The sequence below is a fragment of the Chlorocebus sabaeus genome, chromosome 2 (genome assembly GCF_047675955.1).
Source record: "Chlorocebus sabaeus isolate Y175 chromosome 2, mChlSab1.0.hap1, whole genome shotgun sequence".
NCBI lineage: Eukaryota > Metazoa > Chordata > Mammalia > Primates > Cercopithecidae > Chlorocebus > Chlorocebus sabaeus.
The window spans coordinates 234,427-261,956 of record NC_132905.1 but is presented as its reverse complement, the minus strand read 5'-3'; the positions used below and the strand labels follow the sequence as shown (position 1 = coordinate 261,956).

Sequence of the window (27,530 nt, the reverse complement as noted above, 5' to 3'; positions counted from 1 at the left end):
CGTAACGCCGCGGGGCCGAGGCAGTTCCGCTGGCTAGTGTGTACGCGGCCAGGTACTCCCGGCGCCGCCGGCTCGGCTCCCACAGCGCCCGCGACAGCGGCCAGGTCGCCGTCTGAAGATGGACTCCGCCGGCCAAGGTACCTGCCGGGCCCGGCGCCTCCGCAGCAGATGGGCCCAGGCCGTCCGGTGTTCCCCGTCTCCCGGGGTCGTTTGCGACTCTCGGTCCTCTCAGTCTCTGCTCACCCACCCCGCGGCCCCTCTTCAGCTCCCGGGCCACTGACCTCGAAGCTTATGATGGTTGCGGTGTGTGTGTCTTTTGCCCGCGGCCCAGACCGCTTCCTGGGCTCTCTCCAGCCGCCCTCCCGGTCTCCCCTGGGACCGCTCCGAGGTGTGGTTCCCTGGCGTCCGCCGTTGCTCCCGTAGTTGGGGTTCCCTCGCTCCAAGCAGCTCTCGTTTATGCCGCCCACCCCGCGCCCGGCTCCTGCTTGCTCTGCCACCCCCCGGTCCCTGCGCGGGGCCCTCGGGTTCACGCTCTCTGGCCCTGGACCCAGTCCGAGGTGTGGAGGGCGGCTCCCGAGCAGAGAAGGGATGGTGAAACAGTCTTCGCGTTCAGCAGAGCTCCCCTTGGGTAAGCAGCTCTGCTGGGAGCTCAGCCTACTTAGGGGTTGCCTCATGGAGAGGGGCGGAGTGAGTCAGGGGCACACCCAGCTTACCAGGCCTGTTTCCAGAACAGTCACCCCGGAGCAGTAGGAGATGGCCCCTGAGGGGCATGGAGCCAGCCCAGGAGATTAAAATCTTGAGAATATGAGACAAGTTTGTCTTCCATTTTGGGGCTGAAGAGAGGGATGTTAAATTTCTTTCCCCCTCCCCCTCCCCTCCCCTCTCCCCTCCTCCCTCTCTCCCCCTCCCCTTCCATCCCGTCCCCTTTCCCCTTTCCCCGTTCCCCTTTTTCCTTTCCTTTCCTACGGAGTCTTGTCCTGACGCCAGGCTGGAGTGCAGTGGCGCGATCTCAGCTCATTGCAACCTCCACCTCCCGAGTTCAAGCCATTCTTCTGCCTCAGCCTCATGAGTAGCTGGGACTACAGGCGCCCGCCACCACCCTCAGCTAATTTTTGTATTTTTACTAGAGACGAGGTTTCACCATGTTGCCCAGGGTGGTCTCGATATCTTGACCTTGTGATCCACCCGCCTCGGCGTCCCAAAGTGCTGCGATTACAGGTGTGAGCCATTGCGCCTGGCCACATATTAAACTTTATAATTCCTGGGTGCTGCATTATTCTGGAGGGTGTTTTTTGTTTGTTTTTGTTTTTTTGAGTTGGAGTCTCGCACTGTTGCCCAGGCTGGAGTGCTGTGGCGCCATCTGGGCTCACTGCAAGCTCCGCCTCCCAGGTTGACACCATTCTCCTGCCTCAGCCTCCCGAGTAGCTGGGACTGCAGGCGCCTGCCACCACTCCGGGCTAATTTTTTGTATTTTTAGTGGAGACGGGGTTTCACCGTATTGGTCAGACTGGTCTTGAATTCCTGACCTCAGGTGATCCGCCTGCCTCAGCCTCCCAAAGGCCTGGGATTACAGGCATGAAGCACCACGCCCAGCCAGTTTTTCTTTTAGTTTAAAAAAAAAAATTTTTTTTTTGGCCGAGTATGGTGGCTCATGCCTGTAATCTCCTGGGTTCAAGTGATTCTCCTGCCTCAGCCTCCCAAGTAGCTGGGACTACAGGCGCGTGCCACCACGCCAGCTAATTCTGTATTTTTAGTAGAGGCGGAGTTTCACCATGTTGGTCAAGCTGGTCTCGAACTCCTGACCTCAGGTGAGCCACCACGCCTGGCAGTAAGCCTGTTTCTTTTCAGAATGTTGTGTTCAACAGGGAAAATGTTACAATAATCATGTGCTTGGATTTAGAGAGAATCAAAATAGACTATTTTTCCTTATGTGAAATCTTGTAGACTTTTAGTGCAGTCAGGAAGATGCGTTTGATGTGAAGAAAAAACAGTGGCTACAGGAATTTGAATGTGATCTGGGTGTAGTTGAGGTGTGTGGCGGCAGCACACCGCTCTGCAGCTCTCCGCCTGTGGTGGCTTCCTGACTGGGGGATGAGAAGCGGGAGGTAAAGGGAATTTTGTTTTGCTAACTCCCGGAAGGAGCTGAATGACCAGCATGTGCTCCTAGTATGTCGTTTTAGCATGTGCCCTGTCAGATGTGTTGAGTGGAAAGTGATGCTTATTGTGTGTATTAACCGTATTAAGTTCCTTTTTTTAAAAAAGTGGAAGATGTGGCTGGGTGCGGTGGCTCACACCTGTAATCCCAGCACTTTGGGAGGCCAAAGCGGGCGGATCACCGAAGGTCAGGAGTTGGAGACCAGCCTGGCCAACATGGTGAAACCCCATCTCTACTGAAAATACAAAAATTAGCCGACATGGTGACGCGCACCTGTGATCCCAGCTACTCAGAGGCTGAGGCAGGAGAATCACTTGAACCTGGGAGACGGAGGTTGCAGTGAGCTGAGATCAGACCATTGCACTCCAGCCTGGGCAACAGAGTGAGACTCCATCACACACACACAAAAAAAGTGAAAGCTCTGTTAGATTGATCTGGTTTCTTTGTAGCAAGGGTTTCCTGCCTCTGAAGATAGTATTCTCACTGGTTAGGGTCTGGCTGCCTTGGGCTGGCATTTCTCGTGCCCTGAAGCAGCACAGGTGGCATTGGCTTTTCATCTCAGGTGGCCTGAGGTGTGGCCGCCCTCATCTACTGCCCACGCTGTCCTCACAGACCTTTCAGAGAAGAGGTGTTCGTCTCCAGGGTCTCACCCACTCCCACCTTTGCTTTTGTCCTGCTAGAGACCTCTACCATGTTTACTTGGAAGTAAATAACCCACTCCCACCTTTGCTTTTGTCCTGCTAGAGACCTCTACCATGTTTACTTGGAAGTAAATAACTTACTTGGCGCTTTGTGGCCTCCTTTTGTCTCTGGCAGATATCAACCTGAATTCCCCTAACAAAGGTCTGCTGTCTGACTCCATGACGGATGTCCCTGTCGACACAGGTGTGGCTGCCCGGACTCCTGCTACTGAGGGTCTGACAGAGGCTGAGGAGGAGGAGCTCAGGGCCGAGCTTACCAAGGTGCTGTGGCTTGGCTGTGTGTCCTGGGGTGAATTGGAGTTAAGACCCTCTTGGATTAGTGAGAGGCCAGGGTACTGGCCACGCTCGGGTGATCACCTACCCTGCTCTGTGTTCCTGCTGATAACGGGGTTCTCTTTGTATGTGCCCAGCTCCGTGCACTGGACTCAGAGCCACCTGGCAGTGGAGATGGGCGTGACTTCCTTCCCACACCTCTGTGCCTGGCCCTTCCGAAGTACTCCATGAGTAGCGTTCATACACGAACCGCCTCTGAGTGGCCATCTACTGGGAGTGTCTCTGTTGGAATTAACACTTGAGAATCATTTTTAAAACCCCGTGAATCTCTCTGCCCTGGATCTTAAGTTTTCTTTTAAAAATATTTATTTTGACTGGATGCAGTGGCTCATGCCTATAATTCCAGTGCTTTGGTAGGACAAGGTGGTAAAGTGGGAAGATCACTTGAGCCCAGGAGTTTGAGAGCAACCTGGGCAACACAGTGAGACCTTGTCTCCACCCCCAAAAACTAGCCAGGTGTGGTGGCAGGTGCCTGTAGTCCCAGCTACTCAGGAGGCTGAGGCGGGAGGATGCTTGAGGCCAGGAGGTCAAGACTTCAGTGAGCTGTGATTGTTCCCTGCACTCCAGCCTGGTGACAGAGCGAGACCCTGTCTCAAAAACAAAACAGAAACTTCTTTTGTAAAAAGTATTTATGTGATCTTCTTTTTTTTTTTTTTTTTTTTTTTGGAGACGGAGTCTCGCTCTGTCGCCCAAGCTGGAGTGCAGTGGCGCGATCCTGGCTCACTGCAAGCTCCGCCTCCTGGGTTCAAGCCATTCTCCTGCCTCAGCCTCCCGAGTAGCTGGGACTACAGGCGCCCGCTACCTTGCCCGGCTCATTTTTTGTATTTTTAGTACAGACGGGGTTTCACCGTGGTCTCGATCTCCTGACCTTGTGATTCGCCCGCCTCGGCCTCCCAAAGTGCTGGGATTACAGGCGTGAGCCACCGCGCCCGGCCTATGTGATCTTCTTTAAGTGAGAGTCCCTTAAGAGTAATATAGGAATTAAGAACAAAAGCCTCAGCTGGATGCGGTGGCTCACGCCTATAATCCCAGCACTTTGGGAGGCCGAGACGGGTGGATCACGAGGTCAGGAGATCGAGACCATCCTGGTTAACATGGTGAAACCCCGTCTCTACTAAAAAAATACAAAAAACAAGCCGGGTGAGGTGGCGGGCGCCTGTAGTCCCAGCTACTCAGGAGGCTGAGGCAGGAGAATGGCGTAAACCCGGGAGGCGGAGCTTGCAGTGAGCCGAGATCGGGCCACCACACTCCAGCCTGGGCGACAGAGCGAGACTCCGTCTCAAAAAAAAAAAAAAAAGAACAAAAGCCTCCAACCATAATTTTTAGTCAAAGCAACTGCCAAGAGTTCTTTTCACCCTGTGAATCACCCTGTGATATAGTTTAATTCCAGAATCTGGGTCCAGGCCTAGGTCTGAGTAAGGTTGGTTGTGCCACTGGGCCTGAGGACCCGGTTTCAGATCCTGAGGACATCACACAGTTATTTCCAGCCTAGAAGATTAAAGGAGAGTAGCAGGAAGTCCAAGGAGACTTTGCTTTCCATTTTATTTCAGAGTATGCAACTTTAGAAACTAAACCCACAAGGTTTTTTTTCAGAGTTGAATTACAAGATGAAGTTTTTTTTTTTTTTTTTAAAGTCGTTTTTTTGAGTCAGAGTCTCTTCTTTGTCGCCCAGGCTGGAGTGCAGTGGCGCGATCTCGGCTCACTGCAACCTCCGCCTCCCGGGTTCATGCCATTCTCCTACATCAGCCTCCCGATTAGCTGGGACTACAGGCGCCACCACCACGCCTGGCTAATATTTTGTATTTTTAGTAGAGACGGGGTTTCTTTCTTTCTTTTTTTTTTTTTTTTTTTTTTTTTGAGTCAGAGTCTCACCGTGTCGCCCAGGCTGAAGTGCAATGGCACGATCTCAGCTCACTGCAACCTCTGCCTCCCGGGTTCAAGCGATTCTCGTGCCTCAGCCTCCCGAGTATCTGGGATTACAGGCCTGTGCCTCCACGCCCAGCTAATTTTTGTATTTTTAGTAGAGACAGAGTTTCACCATGTTGGCCAGGCTCGTCTTGAACTCCTGACCTCGTGATCCACCCGTCTCAGCCTACCAAAGTGCTGGGATTACACGTATGAGCCATTGTGCCCGGCCCTTGCAAGGTGAAGTTCTGTATTGCTTTTTTGTTTTGTTTTTTCTTGAGACAGAGTCTCGCTCTGTCGCCTAGGCTGGAGTGCAGTGGCATGATCTCAGCTCACTGGAGCCTCTGCCTCCCTGGTTCAAGTGATTCTCATGCCTCAGCCTCCCAAGTAGGTGGGATTACAGACGCCCACCACCACACCTGGCTAAGTTTTATATTTTTCGTAGAGACAAGAATTTCACCATGTTGGCCAGGCTGGTCCTGAACTCTCAGCCTCAAGAGTTCTGCCTGGCTCAGCCTCCCAAAGTGCTAGGATTACAAGTGCGAGCCACTGTGCCCAGCCAAAGAAAGAGAATTTTTTTTTTTTTAAAAGATGGAGTCTCTCTCACCCAGGCTGGAGTGCAGTGGTGTGATCTCGGCTCCCTGCAGCCTCCACCTGCTGAGTTGAAGTGATTCTCTTGCCTCAACCTCCCGAGTAGCTGAGATTACAGGCGCACAGCACCACGGCTGGCTAATTTCTGTATTTGTAGTAGACAGAGTTTCACCATGTTGGCCAGGTTGGTGTTGAACTCCAGACCTCAGGTAATCCGCCTGCCTCAGCCTCCCATAGTGCTGGCATTACACGCAAGAAAGATTTTTTTTTGAGTCGTTTTGCTCTTGTTGCCCAGGTTGGAGTAGAATGGCACGATCTTGGCTCACTGCAGCCTCTGCCTCCCAGGTTCAAGCAATTCTCCTGTCTCAGCCTCCCGAGTACCTGGGGTTACGGGAGCCCACCACCACGCCTGGCTAATTTTTGTATTTTTGGTAGAGGCGGTGTTTCATCATATTGGTCAGGCTGGTCTTGAACTCCTGACCTCAGGTGATCTGCCCCCCTCGGCCTCCCAAAGTGCTGGGATTACAGGTGTGAGCCATCGTGCCCGGCCAAGAAAGAGAATTTTTAAAGAGAAGCTAGTCATATATGAGCTGAAGATACTGAGAACTCATTCTAAAGTGGCAAAACTGAATGATGCCCCTTTCAGAAGTCATGTTTTTTTTTTTTTTTTTTTAAAGACCTGAGAAAGGTCAAGTTTTCATTTTCAGGCATCTTTCTGTTACTCAGTTTTAACTACCTGAAGCACAGAAGATAATTTACCTTTAGGTTCGTGTAACTGACTCTTGCCAAGGTTTGGAACTGATCTCAGGAACACAAGTGTTTTCCTAAGGGCTTTTTCTCTGTCCCCCGGTCTCTGGCCATCTGCCTCCTCCTCCCTGCATATGGAGTTCGATGAGTGCAGACGGTGCCTGGCTGCCAACAGTTCCAGCTTCTATTGTCCAAGCCCAGACGGAGAGCCCTGAGGGAAAGGGATCCTCACTGTTTTTGTTTGTTTGTTTGTTTGTTTTTGAGACGGAGTCTCGGTCCGTCACCTAGGCTGGAGTACAGTGGCACGGTCTCGGCTCACTGCAACCTCTGTCTCCTGGGTTCAAGCAATTTTCTTACCTCAGCCTCCCAAGTAGCTGGGATTACAGGAGCGCACCACCACGCCTGCCTAATTTTTGTATTTTTAGTAGAGATGGGGTTTCATCATGTGTTGGCCAGGCTGATCTCAAACTCCTGACCTCAGGTAATCTGCCTGCCTTGGCCTCACACAGTGCTAGGATTACAGGTGTGAGCCTCTGTACCCGGCCAGGGACTTCACCTTTTTTTTTTTTTTTTTTTTTTTTTTTGAGGCGGAGTCTCGCTCTGTCCCCCGGGTTGGAGTGCAGTGGCCGGATTTCAGCTCACTGCAAGCTCCGCCTCCCGGGTTTACGCCATTCTCCCGCCTCAGACTCCCGAGTAGCTGGGACTACAGGCGCCCGCCACCTCGCCCGGCTAGTTTTTTGTATTTTTTTAGTAGAGACGGGGTTTCACCATGTTCGTCAGGATGGTCTCGATCTCCTGACCTTGTGATCCGCCCGTCTGGGCCTCCCAAAGTGCTGGGATTACAGGCTTGAGCCACCGCGCCCGGCCTCTTTTTGTTTTTTTTGAGACCAAGTCTCGCTTTGTTGCCCAGGCTGGAGTGCAGTTGTGTGATCTCGGCTCACTGCAAGCTCCGCCTCCCAGCTGCACGCCATTCTCCTGCCTCAGCCTCCCGAGTAGCTGGGACTACAGGTGCCTGCTACCACGCCTGGCTAATTTTTTGTATTTTTTAGTAGAGACAGGGTTTCACTGTGTTAACCAGGATGGTCTTGATCTTCTGACCTCGTGATCCACGTGCCTTGGCCTCTGAGAGTGCTGGGATTACAGGCATGAGCCACCGCACCCGGCCAGGGTCTTTACCTTTTTAATACCATGCCCAGTCCCAGGAAAGAGCCTGGCATGAAACAAGCCTGGCATGGTCATCCTGGGCCATTCCTCATGACCACAAATGGACATAGTGATTGGTAGCTCTCCCAGAACCATTTAGCTCCGGTGCATGGGACAGTTCTCTGGAGTCAAGTTCCTAGTACCAGATGAAAACAGATGGCTGCTGACTGGGCGCGATGGCTCACGCCTGTAATCCCAGCACTTTGGGAGGTTGAGGTGGGTGGATCGCCTGAGGTCGGGAGTTTGAGACCAGCCTGACCAACATGGAGAAACCTGTCTCTACTAAAAATACAAAATTAGCTGGGCGTGGTGGCGCATGCCTGTGATCCCAGCCACTGAGGAGGCTGAGGCAGGAGAATCGCTTGAACCTGGAAGGCAGAGGTTGCGGTGAGCCGAGATCGCGCCGTTGCACTCCAGCCTGGGCAACAAGAGTGAAATCCCGTCTCAAAAAAAAAACCAAAACCCAAAAATCAGATGTCTGCTGTAGACGCTATTATTCCTAGGACGAGTTAATGCTTCAGTAAGCGGAATGTTCTTGTGTAACTCATGGCACTGTGCATGAGGATGTTAGTCACTTCCTGCAGTAGTGATGGCTCATCATGTCGACTGCATGCTTTGCAGGTGGAAGAGGAAATTGTCACTCTGCGCCAGGTCCTGGCAGCCAAGGAGAGGCACTGTGGAGAGCTCAAGAGGAGGCTGGGCCTCTCCACCCTGGGGGGGCTGAAACAGAACCTGTCCAGGAGCTGGCACGATGTACAGGTCTCTAACGCGTAGGTACCTGCCCCAGGCGCACCCCCGGGGGCTGAAAAGAACGTGCACCACACACGCCCCTGGCATGTGAGGAGCATCGTCATACCCAGGGACAAGTTGCAGCCATGGAGTTGAGTGGCCTGTTTGGAAGGAGCCAGTGAGAGGCTCTGAGCCCTAGGCCCAGGGACTGTGCCTTGTTTTTTCAAAGAGCTTGGTGTCTGCGTGTGTCTTATTTATTTTTAAATTTTTGTGTACTTCGTTTATTGTTATTTTTTTTGAGACAGAGTCTCACTCTGTCACCTAGGCTGGAGTGCACTGGCGCAATCTTGGCTCACTGCAACCTCTGCCCACCGGGTTCAAGTGATTCTCCTTCCTCAGCCTCCCAAGTAGCTGGGATTACAGGCGTCTGCCACCACGCCCGGCTAATTTTTTATTTTATTTTTTGTATTTTTCGTAGAGATGGGGTTTCACCATCTTGGCCAGGCTGGTCTTGGACTCCTGACCTTGTGATCCACCCACCTCGACCTCCCAAAGTGCTGGGATTACAGGCATGAGCCACCACACCGTCCTTTTTTTTTTAAATTCTTTTTTGAGATGTTCTTGCTCTGTCACCCAGGCTGAAGTGCAGTGGTGCAGTCGTTCACTGCAACCTCGACCTCCTGGGTTCAAGCGATCCCCCAACTCAGCCCCCTCGTAGCTGGAACTACAGGCGTGTGCCACTGTGCCTGGCTAATTTTTTCACATTTTATAGAGACAGGGTCTTGCTTTGTTGCCTAGGCTGGTCTCCAATTTCTGGGCTCAAGCAATCCTCTTGTTTTGACCTCCTAAAATGCTTGGGATTACATGTGTGAGCCACCACACCCGGCTTCTATGTGTTTTAAAAAGGCAGACACACTGGCTAGTTGTCCGGGTGGAAATTGATAGGAAGACTTGTGTTTCAGTGTCCAGACTCAAGGGAGCACTGATCAGGTCTTTAGCAAGAATGGTTTTTCTGTGGTCCTTATTGTGGGTGTGGCATGGTCACAGCCTCTGACCCAGATACGGCCACATGGGCTTGGCGCAGTAGCTCACGCCTGTAATCCCAGCACTTCGGAGGCTGAGGCGGGTGGATCACCTGAGGTTAGGAGTTCAAGACCAACCTGGTCAACATGGAGAAACCCTGTCTCTACTGAAAAATACAAAAGTTTAGCTGGGTGTGGTGGTGCGCACCTGTGATCCCAGCTACTGGGGAGGCTGAGGCAGGAAAATCTCTTGAACACAGGAGGCAGAGGTTGCGGTGAGCCAAAATTATGTCACTGCCCTCTAGCCTGGGCGACACAGCGAGACTCTTTCTCAAAAAAAAAACAAGAAAACAAACATATATGACCATATGGTCCCACAACCCTAGGGCCTCTGACCCTCCATGACTGCATGGTCCTGTAACCCTGCGACGTCTGTCCCAGATGTCACTCAGCTCTCTGAATTTGGGGAATGCTGCTTTCTCACTTGGCCCTGTCCACATGGCTTCTCTGAAACATACCCTACAAGGGGGGGCGGGCGTGGAATGTTTCCCAGGAGCCATGTCCCTACAGAATGACAGATCAAGTCCCATTTCATAAATCTCACATACGAGAAACTCATTTTTTTATCCTAGGACATCGTAAGTTTTGAATCCCCGTGGTGGTTTGGAGCTGTGGGCTGTGCCCTTCCAGTCCCCCACAGCAGTGCTGTTCCCCAAGAATCTCCTAGTGAGAGACCAGGGGCTACTGCCGGGTGACGGAAAAGGGGACGATCAGTTCCGCCATACCCACAGCTCGCCTGGCGGCCTGGAGCCTGCACAGGGCCTGGTTGAGGCAGTGGACCCTGTTTTTGGGCTGTCTGTAGAGTTGATGTTCCTGCCAGGTGGTCCTCCTCTGTCTTCCCTGGAACCTCACCTGCAGTTTGATGCCTGACTTAAAATTGTTCTTCTAAATAATTCACTGTAGACTTTCTGTTTTTAGCTATGTGAAAACTTCTGAGAAACTTGGAGAGTGGAATGAGAAAGTGACCCAGTCAGACCTGTGAGTGCCTGTGTCATCAGCACCTCCTCCTTCCTCCTCCTCTCTGCCTCTGAGTACCTGTACCATCCGCACCTCCTCCTTCCTGCTCTCCACCTCCTGAGTGCCTGTACCATCAGCACCTCCTCCTTCCTCCTCCTCTCTGCCTCTGAGTACCTGTACCATCAGCACCTCCTCTTTCCTCCTCCTCTCCACCTCCTGAGTGCCTGTACCATCAGCACATCCTCCTCCGTGCTCTCCGCCTCCTGAGTGCCTGTACCATCAGCACCTCCTCCTTCCTCCTCTCCGCCTCCTGAGTGCCTGTACCATCCGCACCTCCTCCTTCCTCCTCCTCTCCACCTCCTGAGTGCCTGTACCATCAGCACATCCTCCTCCGTGCTCTCCGCCTCCTGAGTGCCTGTACCATCAGCACCTCCTCCTTCCTCCTCTCCGCCTCCTGAGTGCCTGTACCATCAGCACCTCCTCCTTCCTCCTCTCCGCCTCCTGAGTGCCTGTACCATCAGCACCTCCTCCTCCCTCCTCCTCTCTGCCTCTGAGTACCTGTACCATCAGCACCTCCTCCTCCCTCCTCCTCTCTGCCTCTGAGTACCTGTACCATCCGCACCTCCTCCTTCTTGCTCTCCACCTCCTGAGTGCCTGTACCGTCAGCATGTCCTCCTCCGTGCTCTCCGCCTCCTGAGTGCCTGTACCATCAGCATCTCCTGCTTTCTTCTCTCCACCTCTGAGTGCCTGTTCCATCAGCATCTCCTCCTCCGTCCTCTCCGCCTCCTGAGTGCCTGTACCATCCGCACCTCCTCCTTCCTGCTCTCCACCTCCTGAGTGCCTGTATCATCAGCATGTCCTCCTCCGTGTTCTCCGCCTCCTGAGTGCCTGTACCATCAGCACCTCCTCCTCCCTCCTCTCCGCCTCCTGAGTGCCTGTACCATCCGCACCTCCTCCTTCCTCCTCTCCGCCTCCTGAGTGCCTGTACCATCAGCACCTCCTCCTTCCTCCTCTCTGCCTCCTGAGTGCCTGTACCATCAGCACCTCCTCCTGCCTCCTCTCTGCCTCCTGAGTGCCTGTACCATCAGCACCTCCTCCTTCCTCCTCTCTGCCTCCTGAGTACCTGTACCATCAGCACCTCCTCCTGCCTCCTCTCCGCCTCCTGAGTGCCTGTACCATCAGCACCTCCTTCCTCCTCTCCGCCTCCTGAGTGCCTGTACCATCAGCACCTCCTCCTGCCTCCTCTCCGCCTCCTGAGTGCCTGTACCATCAGCACCTCCTTCCTCCTCTCCGCCTCCTGAGTGCCTGTACCATCAGCACCTCCTCCTTCCTCCTCTCTGCCTCCTGAGTGCCTGTACCATCAGCACCTCCTCCTTCCTCCTCCTCTCCGCCTCCTGAGTGCCTATACCATCAGCACCTCCTCCTTCCTCCTCTCTGCCTCCTGAGTACCTGTACCATCAGCACCTCCTCCTTCCTCCTCTCCGCCTCCTGAGTGCCTGTACCATCAGCACCTCCTCCTTCCTCCTCTCTGCCTCCTGAGTGCCTGTACCATCAGCACCTCCTCCTTCCTCCTCCTCTCCGCCTCCTGAGTGCCTATACCATCAGCACCTCCTCCTTCCTCCTCTCCGCCTCCTGAGTACCTGTACCATCAGCACCTCCTCCTTCCTCCTCTCCGCCTCCTGAGTGCCTGTACCATCAGCACCTCCTCCTTCCTCCTCCTCTCCGCCTCCTGAGTGCCTATACCATCAGCACCTCCTCCTTCCTCCTCTCCGCCTCCTGAGTGCCTGTACCATCAGCACCTCCTCCTTCCTCCTCCTCTCCGCCTCCTGAGTGCCTATACCATCAGCACCTCCTCCTTCCTCCTCTCCGCCTCCTGAGTACCTGTACCATCAGCACCTCCTCCTTCCTCCTCTCCGCCTCCTGAGTGCCTGTACCATCAGCACCTCCTCCTTCCTCCTCCTCTCCGCCTCCTGAGTGCCTATACCATCAGCACCTCCTCCTTCCTCCTCTCTGCCTCCTGAGTACCTGTACCATCAGCACCTCCTCCTTCCTCCTCTCCGCCTCCTGAGTGCCTGTACCATCAGCACCTCCTCCTTCCTCCTCCTCTCCGCCTCCTGAGTGCCTATACCATCAGCACCTCCTCCTTCCTCCTCTCCGCCTCCTGAGTGCCTGTACCATCAGCACCTCCTCCTTCCTCCTCCTCTCCGCCTCCTGAGTGCCTATACCATCAGCACCTCCTCCTTCCTCCTCTCCGCCTCCTGAGTACCTGTACCATCAGCACCTCCTCCTTCCTCCTCTCCGCCTCCTGAGTGCCTGTACCATCAGCACCTCCTCCTTCCTCCTCTCTGCCTCCTGAGTGCCTGTACCATCAGCACCTCCTCCTTCCTCCTCCTCTCCGCCTCCTGAGTGCCTATACCATCAGCACCTCCTCCTTCCTCCTCTCCGCCTCCTGAGTACCTGTACCATCAGCACCTCCTCCTTCCTCCTCTCCGCCTCCTGAGTGCCTGTACCATCAGCACCTCCTCCTTCCTCCTCCTCTCCGCCTCCTGAGTGCCTATACCATCAGCACCTCCTCCTTCCTCCTCTCCGCCTCCTGAGTGCCTGTACCATCAGCACCTCCTCCTTCCTCCTCCTCTCCGCCTCCTGAGTGCCTATACCATCAGCACCTCCTCCTTCCTCCTCTCTGCCTCCTGAGTACCTGTACCATCAGCACCTCCTCCTTCCTCCTCTCCGCCTCCTGAGTGCCTGTACCATCAGCACCTCCTCCTTCCTCCTCCTCTCCGCCTCCTGAGTGCCTATACCATCAGCACCTCCTCCTTCCTCCTCTCCGCCTCCTGAGTGCCTGTACCATCAGCACCTCCTCCTTCCTCCTCCTCTCCGCCTCCTGAGTGCCTATACCATCAGCACCTCCTCCTTCCTCCTCTCCGCCTCCTGAGTACCTGTACCATCAGCACCTCCTCCTTCCTCCTCTCCGCCTCCTGAGTGCCTGTACCATCAGCACCTCCTCCTTCCTCCTCTCTGCCTCCTGAGTGCCTGTACCATCAGCACCTCCTCCTTCCTCCTCCTCTCCGCCTCCTGAGTGCCTATACCATCAGCACCTCCTCCTTCCTCCTCTCCGCCTCCTGAGTACCTGTACCATCAGCACCTCCTCCTTCCTCCTCTCCGCCTCCTGAGTGCCTGTACCATCAGCACCTCCTCCTTCCTCCTCTCTGCCTCCTGAGTGCCTGTACCATCAGCACCTCCTCCTTCCTCCTCCTCTCCGCCTCCTGAGTGCCTATACCATCAGCACCTCCTTCCTCCTCTCCGCCTCCTGAGTGCCTGTACCATCAGCACCTCCTTCCTCCTCTCCGCCTCCTGAGTGCCTGTACCATCAGCACCTCCTCCTTCCTCCTCTCCGCCTCCTGAGTGCCTGTACCATCAGCACCTCCTTCCTCCTCTCCGCCTCCTGAGTGCCTATACCATCAGCACCTCCTCCTTCCTCCTCTCCGCCTCCTGAGTGCCTGTACCATCAGCACCTCCTCCTGCCTCCTCTCCGCCTCCTGAGTGCCTGTACCATCAGCACCTCCTTCCTCCTCTCCGCCTCCTGAGTGCCTATACCATCAGCACCTCCTCCTTCCTCCTCTCTGCCTCCTGAGTGCCTGTACCATCAGCACCTCCTCCTTCCTCCTCTCCGCCTCCTGAGTGCCTGTACCATCAGCACCTCCTTCCTCCTCTCCGCCTCCTGAGTGCCTATACCATCAGCACCTCCTCCTTCCTCCTCTCCGCCTCCTGAGTACCTGTACCATCAGCACCTCCTCCTGCCTCCTCTCCGCCTCCTGACACTCGGTCAGGGAATTTGGCTGTGCACACTTGGCACAAAGCTTCTTTTGGTATTTGCTGGCTATTTTTTCTTAATATAACTTTTCTTCTCTCAGGTAAACTATCCTTTAGACTATTGTGGAACAGGGAATAGTAGCTGAAAGAAACTCACTCAGCCACCTGACCACACTTAAAACTCCCCTCTGCCTGATATATGCATCCCTCATATAAGAGGCCTGCGCTGGTCCTGGCTGCATTTCTGACTAATAGAGCTCCTTGGCTTCCAGCAGTGCACAAGGTGGACGACACCAGTTGGCCTGATTCTGTTGGTGGCGAATTTTTGTGTGTTCCAACCCTAACCCTTTTCCCTGCTTGGCTCCAGCTGCTGGGTTCTCACAATTCCTTTCCTCCTTTGGGGTAGTTCTTGGCGGGAGGGCGTGGTGGAGGACGTGGTTGGAAATGTGAAGTCCTCGTGGTCTGGGAGGCACCACATTGTCAGAGCGTTGGCCAGTGTGGATTCACTGTGGGTAGTTTGATATGTGTGTGTCAGCGGCGTGGTTCAGAGTGACTCCTAATATTTGGAGATCCTTCAGCTGGATAATAGCACTTCATTTACTTGTGCTCTGATCTGATTATAATGTCTTTAAGCTGAGAAGGGGAATATTCTAAAATAGTCTCTGTGGGATTTTTCCGTCTGTTATTTAGAAGGTAGCACTGTAATGGTTGCGGCAGAACGTCCTCCCGTGTTGCGCTGGAAGGAAGTGGTTGCTGCCGAGCTTGTCTTGAAGGTCCTGGGGGACCAGGCCGGCACTCTGCACGTGGGCCTTTGCGTCTGGTGTCACAGTGGGAAGCTGGTGTCAGAAACTCAGGCGGTTCATGGCACGTTGACCTGGGTGTTCTAGGGACCCTGGTGGGCTGTGTCTTTCGGGCTGCGTTGAACAGTGATCTTGCTGGGCAGCGGGTGTTCCCTAGGTTGGGACAGTGACGGTCAGTGATGGACAGTGATGGACAGTAACTTTGCTGGGCAGCGGGTGTTCCCTAAGTTGGGACAGTGACGGACAGTGACCTTGCTGGGTAGCGGGTGTTCCCTAGGTTGGGTCAGTGACGGTCAGTGACGGTCATCTGGTCATCCTTGCAGTTTGGGCATCAGGCAGACGCACGGTGCAGACTCAATCTGAAAATAGTCTCAGGAGACTTCAGTGCTGTTTTGTAAAACCAACTGACATAAAGCTGCCGGGATCCTATTTCAAATAAATAGTGTTTCAGGGAGCTCAGTGCAACGCTTAGCATCCTGACCCCTCTGGGGAAGCGTGTGGCTCAGCATGGAAGCAGACGGCCAGTGCGTCACCTGGCAGAGGCCATTCCCCTGAGTTCTGTGGGGAGAGCTGTCAGACAGACGGTTCCAGAGTAGAAGGTGGTTCTGCCCAGACGGCCCAGGCTGAGGGTGGTGGTTTCTGCCCGGACGGCCCAGGCGGAAGGGATATGGCTGAGGAGGTGGGGCCCGAGGATGTGGCCACTGCGCGTGCTCCTCCTGGCTGGTGCCACTCCTAGTCAGCTTCAGGAGGTGGGCCGTGGGTGTGCCTCCACTGCCCAGAGCTCTTGCAGAGGAAGGCAGTAAGAGCTTCCTGCTTCCTGACCCACATGTCTGTAGATCCTTTCAGCCAGTGGTGCCCGGAGGAGGGACAGGAAGAATGTGGCCGGCGGGTGGAGGATAGCGCTGATGCTTGGCCCCATGAGGCTGCGATGTGGCCACATTCTCCTCAGTGGGTTGTGTCTGAATGCGAGAGCAGCTGTGTTCTGTGAGTGGTAAGATGATTGCCTGTTGCATTCTATTTATAGGTAGAGCTAACTAAAAACCTCAGTGCTGACAGGGGCATTGTATCGATCCTGCAGTTACAAGCTGGTTCACTTGGAGTTGTTTTGGTTGCAGGTGACAGAAAGCACGACTCAAGGTAGCATCAATCAAACAGGGAGGTGGGAGCACTCACCTGGCAGAGAAGTCCCTGCCCCCCACTGCTGCAGCCCAACAGTGTGGTCCCATATGGGTCTCCCTGGACTAATGGCTGTGGCCGGGGAGGTGGTGTGCTCTGGCCAGGCCTGGATCACTTGTCCACCCTGAGTGGGAGTGGGGGTAGCCCCCAGAGGAAGACTCAGGAGAGGGGGAGTGCAAGGATGTCCACCAGATGCCCTGTGCTGCCCAGGGGCAGCTCCTGGCATGGGACAAAACTGCTGTCTGTCCAGGGCTCTCTTCCTGGAAGGTCTTGGGAACTCCCAAATGGGTGCTGGCTGCGGTTGCCCGGCCTGGTGCCCTCAAGTAGAGCTGAAACTAGTTACCGGGTGCAGATGCTGGCTCTGACCCCTGCCCCTTCCTCCTGGCTTAGCTTCCCCAGCCTTCTGGTCCTCTGAGGAATGTGTGTGCCTGCGTGTTTGAGGCTCTCAGAACAGGCCTGCAGCGCTGTGAGCCTTGGAAGGGGACCTCACAGCTGCTGCTGCTACCTCGGAGGCCCAGGATGGGACTGAGAAGGGGAAGGGAGAGGTCAGAGCCACAGCTGTTGGGCAGGGACCTGCTGTAGGAAGAGAAGGCGGGAGAGGAGCTGGTGGTGGCCTCTGGTGGTGGCCTCAGGCGGTGCAGGTGATGCCCATTGTTTCCAGGGCCATCCCAGTTTGGAGGTTCCTGTTTCCAGAGGAGGTTCCCTTGTGACCCCTCGTTTCCACACCCAAGCAATGCCGAGGGCTGAGGGACCCCCAGGGGCTTGAGTGTGGTTTATGGCACAGCAAGGACTGACCACAGTGGCACATCGTGTCAGTGTTCAGTGGTCATTGGGTCCTGAGGGACCCTCAGGACCCTCCTTCTCGTGTGGGTGGTACTTACCCACCCACAGGTCACACTCAAGACCCGCATCTCATTCCAAAGGCTGGGCACAGGCGGCGGTTTTCTCTCCAACTTCGGTTTCACCATCTCCACACTTAGGGCACAAATGCAGGTGCTGTGAGGACTTTAGAATCCTCTGCTGCAGGTGACTTTGCTTCAGCGAACCATAGAACGTTCACATGGTTTTATGCATTTGTTATTTCAGGGAAAATCAAAGTTAAAGATGTCTTCAGAATTTGCATTTTGGGGCCAGGCGCGGTGGCTCACGCCTGTAATCCCAACCCTTTGGGAGGCCGAGGTGGGCTGATCACGAGGTCAGGAGATCGAGACCATCCTGGCTAACATGGTGAAACCCCGTCTCTACTAAATATACAAAACAATTAGCTGGGCGTGGTGGCGGCGCCTGTGGTCCCAGCTACTCAGGAGGCTGAGGCAGGAGAATGGTGTGAACCCGGGAGGCGGAGCTTGCAGTGAGCCGAGATGGCGCCGCTGCACTCCAGCCTGGGCAACAGAGCAAGACTCCGTCTCAACAAAAAATAATTTGTGTTTTTGAAACTAAATGTAGCAGGTCATTAGTTACTTATACCTGATGTTTTATTAATAAAAAAAGAAAAAAGATAAAAACAGGCATGGTTCCAGCTGCACGGAGTCTGGATGGGAAGGTGTGTCCTCTGGGCTGGGTGCGGTGGCTCACACCTGTAATCTGTCATCCAGTGCTTTGGGAGGCTGAGGCGGGCGGATCACCTGAGGTCAGGAGACCAGCCTTAACATGGTGAAACCTTGTCTCTAAAATAAAATAAAATAAAATAATAGGGGCGCGGGGGCTCGCACCTGTAATCCCAGCACTTTCGGAGGCCGAGGCAGGTGGATCACCTGAGATCAGGAGATCGAGACCAGCCTGGCCAACATGGTGAAACCCTATCTGTACTAAAAACAAAATTAGCAGGGCGTGGTGGTGGGTGCCTGTAATCCCAACTACCTGGGATGCTGAGGCAAAAGAATCTCTTGAACCTGGAGGCGAAGGTTGTAGTGAGTTGAGATTGCACCACTGCACTCCAGCCTGGGTGACAGAGCAAGACTTTGTCTTAAAAAATAAAAAGAAAAGAAAGTGTGTCCTCTGGGCCTTGGGCTGGGGGTGGGCACGAGAGAGCTGTGCTGGGATGTGCTGCCAGGGCACACTTGGTGGGTCACACACACTTGTCAGCTGGGGGCTGGAGAGTGGTAGCACTCAGCTCACACAGGAGCCTCCTGCAGGGAGTGGTGTGGAGGGCCTGTGAGTAAGTGCTCTGGAAGGCCCATCGTTGGGACCTGGTGTCGCCAGTGGGAGCGGGCAGAGCCTGCACCTTCTCTGGCGCCAGTCATCCCAGATGCCACTCAGTCAGGGCTTGGCTGGGTTTGCCAGCTCTCCAGGTTGGCACTGGTAATGCCAAGATGGCCCTGGGAGCCTGTCTCCATTCAGCCTTGAGTTCCTGGCTTCACTGAGGGAGGAGCTGTGGGGAAGGTGGTCGTGGGTTCGCATTTTGGACTTGGTTATGTCGGAGGCTGCTGTGTTTTGTGTTTACGGTGGCAGCTGGATGAGGGCCGGCGACTTTAGGTGTTGACTGTCATGGTGGGCCCAACAGTATCCCTGCAGCCACAGCATCCTGCCTGCTGCCCTTTGCCTGTCCTGCGGACGCCGAGGCCCCAGAGCTTTGCTTTGGTGGGATATACCCATGTGGGTGGACACTGGAGGGGGCTGGAAAGGATAGAAGCGGGGCCTTCACTAGGGGCCGGGACAGACCCTTGCACTGTGAAAAGAGGCCTGGGAATGGAACTGTCCGATGCTCTGAAGGCACACGGGCCCCCACTGTCTGAAGCAGGGGCACCTTGCGGGCTGCATGGCCACTCTGAAGCTCGTTCCCACAGCTGTGGTTGAGCATTTTCTCCCCTCAGCACAGTCTCATTGGGAAGAGGAAAGGGACCCTTGCACGCATGGGCCGGTCAGGGCACCGAGAGGCCTTTCTGCTCTGGCATTGCCTGCCAGGCGTGCACCTCGGGGCCCGTCCGCTCTCTAGCAGGCAAATGGGGCATCTTCTCTGCAGTCAGAGGGGCTGTGAGAAGACAGGAAAGCGGGCTTAGGAGGTGTCAGGTGAGGGGGTGGAGTTGGATTGTGAGATGAGAAAGCAGCATCATCACGGGGCTGGGGGGCCGAAAGTCAGCAGGGTCGCTGAGAGCTCAGTGAGCAACACACAGGCTGCTCCTGGCTGCAGGGGCCTCTGGGGGCTGAGGGGCTCTGTGCCTGCACCCGCTCCGTAGACACCTGGCGAGTGTCCACCCCTTGCCCCGGCTCCTTTCCTCAGTTTTCCTCGGGCGTGCTCCCAGTGCTTTGTTTGCTTGGCTGTGAGTGGTGACCCGTCCATGCTGTCTGGTTGATTTAACTGGTATGTCTTCTTCCAGCTACAAGAAGACTCAGGAAACTCTCTCACAGGCCGGACAGAAGACCTCAGCTGCCCTGTCCACAGTGGGCTCTGCCATCAGCAGGAAGCTTGGAGACATGAGGTGAGACCCAGCCCTGACCCTGCTGGCCAGGGGTGAGGTGTTGGAGGCACTACGGGAAGCCTGCCTGGAGATCAGGTCTCAGACACTGGCTCGGGGATGTGGCCATCATGGCCCTGACCAGTCCGTGTGGGCCCCTTGCCTGGGAGGTTCGTCCATCCCTGTCGGCTGCTTTTCTGTCATTTCTGTGTTCTTCAAGGAGAGTTGGCCGCCAGTGCTTTGGGTAACTTGTCGTGCTCAGGGTTGGTGAGGGACGAGTCTGCACCTCGAAGCTTCACTGAGAGGCAGCGACTCCACCCTGGGGGTCAGAGTCAGGTCAGGGCGGGACAGCAGTCCTCCACTATCTCCAGGACAGGTGCTCGGCATGGTACCTCCTGAGGGTGTTTTCCAGGTCTCAGAGGCTGGTGAAAGCCTCCCGGCCATCAGTGTTCCCTAGCAAGCAGGGGCCAAGGAGTAAGCAGGGCCGGCGCTTTGTGGCTGGCACGTTTCCTCTTCCTTCCCTGCTCTAGGCTCCCTGACCACAGCATGGTGATGAGGGGATTGAGCCAGAAGCCCGGATATGATGCTTGGCCGGACTACCTCCTGGCTGGGCACCCCAGCTGGGCCTCGGGTGGGCCTTCTTTCACACGGGTTGTAGGAGTGGATGATGTAGGTTGTCACCATCACCAGCATCCTGGCACCAACTTCTGGGTGCTGCTGCCCACCCTGCCCTGACTCCTTTCCCAATCTCAGAACTGGTCTTCTGGCTTTGGGATCTCAGGGAGTGCCTCCCTGTAGTTCTGACTCAATTCTGGCAAAGATGGGTGCAGGGTTCCTAGAGGACCGGTGAGTGGGGCACCGTGCTGACCCCATCCAGCCCTCCCCTCTTCCCCTGTCATGGCCCCTGCAGGATTCAGAGATACGTACATCTCCTGCTGGGCCAGCTCCCTGCCTGCCTGTCTGCCTGCCTTAGGTTAGGTATGTCCTGCCTCCCAGCCTGTGGTTGCCAGCGCTCTCCCCTGACCACTGAGCCACAGGCCAGGACACAGACGGCCACACACCCAGGGACCCACCCTGCCAAGCAGAGGGGATGGCCACTGCCCAGGAGCTGTGCCCACTTGTATTTTTGTTTGTTTGAGGTAATCTACTCTCCCATCGCTGCAACTTCTATTTCGAGAGTTTTAAACCTCTGGAGAAGCTGCAGTCATCAGTATGCAACGTGTGTGTTTCCTCTGTGCACCCTTGCACGCCCAGGGCGCCACACTCCCCAGCAGCTGGAACTTGGGGGGTCCTTGTGGGGCACCCTCCAAATGCAGGTCGTCCCCACTGCTGCTGCGCTGTGGACCCAGGAGGGACACCCTGAGCTCCAGCTGCACTCAGCCTTGCAGGGCTGTTTTCTTCCCGAAAATGCCGGTCTCACCAGAGCATCTTCAGGAAGCAACAGGTGTCTGTTGTGCCTAAATTATGCCAGCCATCGGGGGCGTTTGCCCACTCATAGTGTCTACACTCCCTTTTGAGTTTGTTCAGAGCATCGTGGTGGAAATCCAAGGGTCAGGCGGAGCCCTCGGCACTGATTGGCATAGCCGTGCACAGGCCAGTCCTGGGGTTTTGATCTGGGCATTTGTTTGTGTGGCCTGTTTTTCTCTGGAAGCACAGGGACACGGTCCCAGTTCTCTGTCTGCTCCTCTGATGGGGAGGAAGGCTCTCGCGCTTTGCTCAGTCCTGGTGTTGGCAGCTGACCCCTGTGCCGTGTAGCCTCAGGGCATGGCTGGCAGTGAGCAGAGTTCCTGTTGCAGTGACTCTGGCACAGCTGTCAGTGCGCCTGGCCACACTGTGCCACGTGTTTGCACGTGTGCCCTGGTACGTGGAGCCAGCTGGGTGAGTGGGGCCTCAGGCTGACCTGGGACGAGCCAGCTCGCTCCAGTTGGCCGGCGTGTTCACGGTGCCCGTGGAGAGGTCCTGTTTGCTGGTGTGTCCTGCCCTGCTTGCTCCTCCATTTATGTTTGTAGTGGTGGTGTGACCTCTGACGTCTGGAGCCCCTGGTGTATCCCCATCATCTCCCCAGGCAGTCACAGGTGGTTTCTGAGGTCTGGGCCCATCCACCTCTTGACCTAGAGACTGAGGTTGGGAGCTCACTGCTTCCTGAAAGTGAAGACTAGGTTCCAGGAGGGTTATATCATGAGTTTAGGGCCGATGAACCCCGTGGAGCCCGGCTTACTCTTGCGTGGAAGCCCTTGGGACAGCTGCCCAACACCCACGTCTGTGACGGGCCCGTCTCAGGCAGCCCCGGACCGTGAGGCCTTTGGTGTGCCCCTGGGCATAGGTGATGGGGAGGGGGGAAAGGGAACTGGATTTAGGTCAGAGGGGGGCGTTTACACCAGGGCAGGTCACCATCCGACTCCGTGGTCTCAGGACCGCGGGCGAGCTGAGCGTTTATCAGTTCTTCAGTGGCTGCCTCCGTGTCGGAGTGGGCCTGGCTGCAGTGAGTGGCGGCAGCTGCCCTTGGACACACAGGTTTCCAGGTTGGTGTCCGTGTGCATGGACAGAGCTCAGAGCAGAAGTGCTCGGCGCCAAGGGTGTCCCACATCCTCCCATGGTGTGTGTGCTTCCTCAGCTGACGCGCTTTGGGGAACAGGGGCCGCTCTCATTCTGTGGAGCTGGCCAAACCCAGCTGTCACGCTGTGGCACGTTTCATACCTTTGTGCTACTGGATGGGGCCAGTTGCGCTCCAGGTGCTGTGGCTTCTTCAAATCGGTGTGCCTTGGGGCATAAGGCATGGACAGGGCTTGGACCCAGGGGCCTCCTGTGCACAGCCGTGAGGCTAAGCAGTTGCTAGTCGTGAGCTTGCGAGAGCCTCCTGTTGAGTCAGGACTTGAGGAGACTGGAGACAGGGCTGCTCTTCCCGGTGGTATGTGGATGGAGGAGCCGTCCTGGAGGGTCTTCCCCTGCTGGGCCTGGCTGAGCATGAGCAGGGGGCCTGGGGCTCCCTGAGGAGGGTTGTGAGTGGGTGCTGGCCTGCCTTGCTTACACTTCATTTCCTCTTCTCTCCTGCTGCCACCTTCCAGGGCTCATCCATTTTCACACTCCTTTAGGTAAGGCTGAGCCTGGACACGCCTGTGGAAGACTGTTCTCTGAATTGGGGCAGGGTGGACTCTGGCAGGGCCCGTGGGCAGCTGTGCTGGTAGAGGGCTGGTGAAAGGGGGATCACCGCTTCCAGGACAGCAGTCCCAGCCAGGCAGTTGCTGCATCTCGGGGAACAAAGCAGCAGCATGGGATCGACGCAGAGGCCCCCCCCCGGAACCCCCCGGCCCTTCTGTGTCCCTCCTCGTGCTTCCCATTCCCACCCAGGCTCACGGGCTGCCTGCTCCCGGGTCAGTGAATAACTGGCCTGGCGTCCACGCCTGAGTTTACTCCTGAGAAGGAGCCTTTTCATGGGGGAGGGCTGTGCTGACTCTCACCACCTTCCTGTTCAACATCGGTCCTGTTTCCTTGTTTTCCTTCAGATGGAGTTTTGTCTTACTACCTGAGAGCCCGTAGGTGTGCCTCCCACAGGGCCCTCGTGTGGACCAGAGCAGGCTCCTCTAGGCCAGCCCGGGGCGCCGCCCGCATGTGCACTTCTGGCTGGAAGCGGGAGGTCTAGAGCCAGGCCCAGAGCAATCTGTGATTTCATGTGTTTTTACCTGACCTGGTTGTTTCTCTTTTGCCAAAAGGTCCTTAAACTTGCTGAAGTCAAGTAAGGACATCTGAAGGCTGCTGGTCCCAAACACTTTTCAAAAGCCCAGGCCTGGTCTCCTCACACTTCCTATGGCAGTGCCCTCCTCCCCCAGTGCTATGTGCTGGGCAACTTGGGGTGCCCCCCGTGAGGCCGAGGGAGGACCCTGGGTCGAGTTTCCTTCGGGGCGTTGTGTGGAGGGGCAGACTTGGGGTGCCCCCCGTGAGGCTGAGGGAGGACCCTGGGGTTGAGTTTCCTTCAGGGGCGTGGTGTGGAGGCAGCAGCTTGATCCGACTGCTGGGAGTGGGGCAATCCCAGCTCTGCCCATCCCCGCCCAGTTGGGGTTGTGTGTGGATCTTGGTGTTAACTCTTGCTTCCTTCTCTGCTTCTGCCATGCTTCCAAGCAGCAGCTACTCCATCCGCCACTCAATAAGTATGCCGGCCATGAGGTAACGTATGCTCGCTGCAGCTCCAGAGCTGGGTGTCTCTGGTGGGGGTTGGGGCGGCTCCCGCCGGTCACACCTTGCCCTTCCCATATCCCTGGATTAATTAAGGACGCCATTCCCTTGGCAATCTCCTGATGCTAAGGGCTGGTAAAGACCCCTCTAGGCTGACGAGGAAGCTGGTAGGGATCAGGCTCTCGACCTGCAGCCTCCAGAGGAGATCCTTGTGTCAAACTTGGCCATGTCCTTTCCAGGTTGGCCCCGGCTGCCTGCAGCGTCAAGCTGGGGTGGGGTTGGAGAGGCTGGCACACAGATCCTGGCACTTGCCCTGGTGGGCTGTCAGTCAGGACACTTTATGGGTCTCAGCCTTCATGGAAACACCCAGAGCTATGGTCCCTATTTTGTGCCTGTGCCTTCAGGCACTGCCCCGCTTCTCAGGAGAGTCCTGTTCTCCTTGTGGGGACTCCGGCTGGGTGTCACAGACGTGCTGGTCTCTAGAGGCCCCGGGCCTGGGAGGGGTATCTGGTTCTGTGGGAGGGACTGAGTGGGATGGAGCTGGCCTGCTTTCTCCTCTCTGTCTCCTTATCACTCTGCTGTCCCAGAAGTGTCCTTGGTCTTCCCTTCGCTTCTCTGAGAGATGTGCGTGAAGAACTCCAGACTTTTCATAACCTCAGTACAGGAGCCCAGGGTGTCCCCGTAGGGTACAGCAGAGGGGGGCCGACATCCCCCCGGCTGCCCAGTCGGGGGTTTCCAGTTGCCTTGTGTGATGTCTGGACCTGTCCCCGTGACTGTTGGGCATGACCGACCTCACTTCTGACCTGGGGGGTCTCTGGAATGACCTGGCTGTCTCACATTTTTGCCATGAGATCTTGGGATTTTGTTAGGGTCCTTTGGAGGCTGGCCCTCGCCCTGAGGCCCTTCTGAGTTAGAGGGCAGCACAACCCTTTTCTCTTGACACCAACACTCTTCCCTCTCTCTTGAAAGGAACTCTGCAACCTTCAAGTCATTTGAGGACCGAGTTGGGACCATAAAGGTAATTGTACCTGGACTGTTACTAGTCATCGTAGACTCACATGCAGTTGTAGGAAGTAATGCAGAGAGGTTCCTTGAGCCTTTTACAAAGGTCTTTTTTTTTTTTTTTTTTTTTTGAGACGGAGTCTGGCTCTGTCGTCCAGGCTGGAGTGCAGTGGCCAGATCTCAGCTCACTGCAAGCTCCGCTTCCCGGGTTTACGCCATTCTCCTGCCTCAGCCTCCCGAGTAGCTGGGACTACAGGCGCCCGCCACCTCGCCTGGCTAGTTTTTTGTATTTTTTAGTAGAGACGGGGTTTCACCGTGTTAGCCAGGATGGTCTCGATCTCCTGACCTCGTGATTCGCCCGTCTCGGCCTCCCAAAGTGCTGGGATTACAGGCTTGAGCCACCGCGCCCGGCCTACACAGTTCTTTCCCGTGACAACATCTCGGAAAATCCTGTAGTGCAGCCTCCCCACCAGGACGTTGGCACTGACTCAGGACACAGAACGTCTCCACACTGCCCTTCCCGGTCCCCACTGCCCTTCCTGGTACCTTCTTGGTGGCGCCGACCTTCCTCCCGCCCTACCCCTGGCAACCCCTAGTCCACTCTCCCTTCGTATCATTGTGTCATTTCAAGAATGTCACGTAAATGGAACGATACAGTGTGCAGCTGTTTGGCATTCACTGTCTTCATTTGGCATCGTCCTCTGGAGACCTGTTCAGCTGGTGCCCGTCCGTGATCTGCTCCCTGTTGCTGCTGAGCAGGGTTCATGTCACATAAGCTTTTATAGAGCCCTTAGCATGGCCCTGGGGTCTGCCTTGTGCTGTGTGCTCTGTCTCAGGTTTTTCTGTCATCTTTTCTCTCCCGTAGTCTAAGGTTGTGGGTGACCGAGAGAACGGCAGTGACAACCTCCCTTCCTCAGCGGGGAGTGGTGACAAGCCCCTGTCGGATCCCGCACCTTTCTAAGCCTGTGGTCGCTTCGCCTGCTGCAGAGCACACGCAGCACACCCTCAGCATCCCGCCGCAACTCTGTTCAGCGGAGCAGCCAACCAGGCGGATGAGCAGAGCCGGCTTTGAGGACAGTCCTGCCCATCCACATGGAGATGTGGCTGCTGCGTTCGCATGAATTTAGAGAACACAGTCTTGTACACAGATGTTTTACACTCAAGTTTGTAGATGAAACAGATCACTGTGCTGTCCTTCCCAGGGGTGCAGGAAGTGGACAGGGTGGAGGATTTGAAAGAATATTGAGTCAAAGCCCAGGCTCCCTTTGGGAATCATGTTAGCCCATTTGAAGGACTGAAGAGTTCTAAGCATCAAATAAGTGGCATTTTCTGACTTCCTCCTCCCCCTTCCCTGACTCACAGAAGGAACACAATCACCCAGCAAGTCCTACCTGTTACACAATCTTTTATCTCAAAATGCTGAACAAGAAAACTGTCCGTTTTCTGAGACCCCCAGAAAGGAAACCGATCATCAGCAGCTGCCTAATTGTCACGCTAGTCTAGCTTTAACGGAAGCAAATTCATTCTTTTTTAAATGCAGTGGACTTTTCAAAAAGTTTAAATTAGGCAAAGCAGCTTTAGCCTCATAGAGAATAGTATGTCTTTGGACTCAAGCTGAAATACAAGCCTTACATTGCCTTATGCTTTATTTCTTTATAATTTTTATATGTATATAGATGAGAGTTCCTTAATGGTTGTGAGCACTGTGTGGAATTTTACACCTGGTCTGAGTGGCAGCCTGTTCCAGTTGGGGTGTTTGATTTCATGCACACTCCATCCCAGTGTACAAAACCTGCTTCTCTTCTCAACCATGGCAGCTCCCACTGGCTCCCCTGCTCTGCCCCAAAGGGCTCTTGAGCCTCTGGGAATGGGGGCCAAGAGAAGGAAAAGCCTGTCTTTAGCACCCTTTAAAAGAGCTGTGCCCCCGTTCTCAGTGCTGCCTTTGCATGGGCCTGGCCCGGCTGGCACTCGTCAGTGACTCCAACCCGCCTGCTTGCTGCATTTGGGATGAAACGACCCCACAGGTCAGGTGGAGGGTGGCGCATGGGCATCAGCCAGGATTGCTGTTGCCTTTTTCTCAGGAGCTACAAAGATCTCTTCCTGTTACTAAGTGATCACACCCCAGCAGCCTCTCTCACACCAGGGCCCTGCATGTCAGATGGCATGGTCTGCAGGGGCAGCTCTGTGCCTTAGTGGCTCTTGGCAGGACACTGAGGGCCTGCCTGTGGTGTGCCTGGCTCTGCCACGCCCAGGAGGGGAAGGGCTGCTCAGCTCAAAGTGTCCTCTGACAACTCTGTCCCCAGACAGTTCAGACACCCCTGGGTATGGCACTCCACACAGGACAAAGATGCAGGGGCCAGGGAACCCCAGTGCTTGGTGCCCTTTGTCCAGGGTTAAAATTGGCCTGTGGGGTGTGGTGCGAAGGCAGGTTGCGCGGGTGTTAACTGATGTATCTTTTCCTTAAGGTTATAATAATGGGTAATTTGTCAATAAAGCATTCCTTTGGGGGAAAGTCTCCCGTGGCTTGTGTGATGTGTCGTTCAGGACAGGACCGTGATGAGTGGTAAATGAACCGACACGCGGCACCTGCCCTAATGAGTCCGCAGTTTTGGGAGAGGCAGGCGGGACAGTCCCAAAGACGACGGGCAGGTCCTCAATGCTGGGACGACAAGCGGAGCCAGCTGTGAGGGGAGAATGGTATCTGGCCACCCTGTGAATTCAGACCCAGAGTCTTGGGAAGAGGAATTGAAACAGCCCTGGGAGGGCGAGGA

General features: G+C 55.4%; 1 protein-coding gene across 12 annotated transcripts; it reads left to right on the top strand.

The window, feature by feature from the left end:
- On the top strand, positions 1-27,274 carry TPD52L2 (TPD52 like 2). 12 transcript variants are annotated; one of them, XM_037983034.2, is made up of 9 exons: positions 7-137; positions 2,972-3,117; positions 8,257-8,405; positions 10,365-10,424; positions 19,510-19,611; positions 22,653-22,679; positions 23,707-23,748; positions 24,727-24,775; positions 25,625-27,274. In XM_037983034.2, exons 1-9 carry the CDS (start codon positions 119-121, stop codon positions 25,718-25,720), a joined length of 690 nt encoding a protein of 229 aa, XP_037838962.1. In that variant the 5' UTR covers positions 7-118; the 3' UTR covers positions 25,721-27,274. The 12 variants fall into 12 exon arrangements, 11 of the variants coding, with proteins under 11 accessions (XP_037838963.1, XP_037838962.1, XP_037838964.1 ...); XM_037983028.2 differs by lacking the exon at positions 7-137 and adding an exon at positions 350-628; XM_037983035.2 differs by lacking the exon at positions 22,653-22,679 and having other exon boundaries at positions 1-137.
- The last annotated feature ends 256 nt before the right edge of the window (positions 27,275-27,530 follow it).

What these genes read in the sequence shown, in the direction of transcription:
- TPD52L2 (XM_037983028.2), top strand. Translation starts at nt 457, where the DNA reads ATGCCGCCCACCCCGCGCCCGGCTCCTGCTTGCTCTGCCACCCCCCGG. An exon ending in TTCAGCAGAGCTCCCCTTGG is followed by an intron (nt 629 to 2,971) that starts GTAAGCAGCTCT and finishes TGTCTCTGGCAG; the next exon opens with ATATCAACCTGAATTCCCCT. An exon ending in TCAGGGCCGAGCTTACCAAG is followed by an intron (nt 3,118 to 8,256) that starts GTGCTGTGGCTT and finishes CATGCTTTGCAG; the next exon opens with GTGGAAGAGGAAATTGTCAC.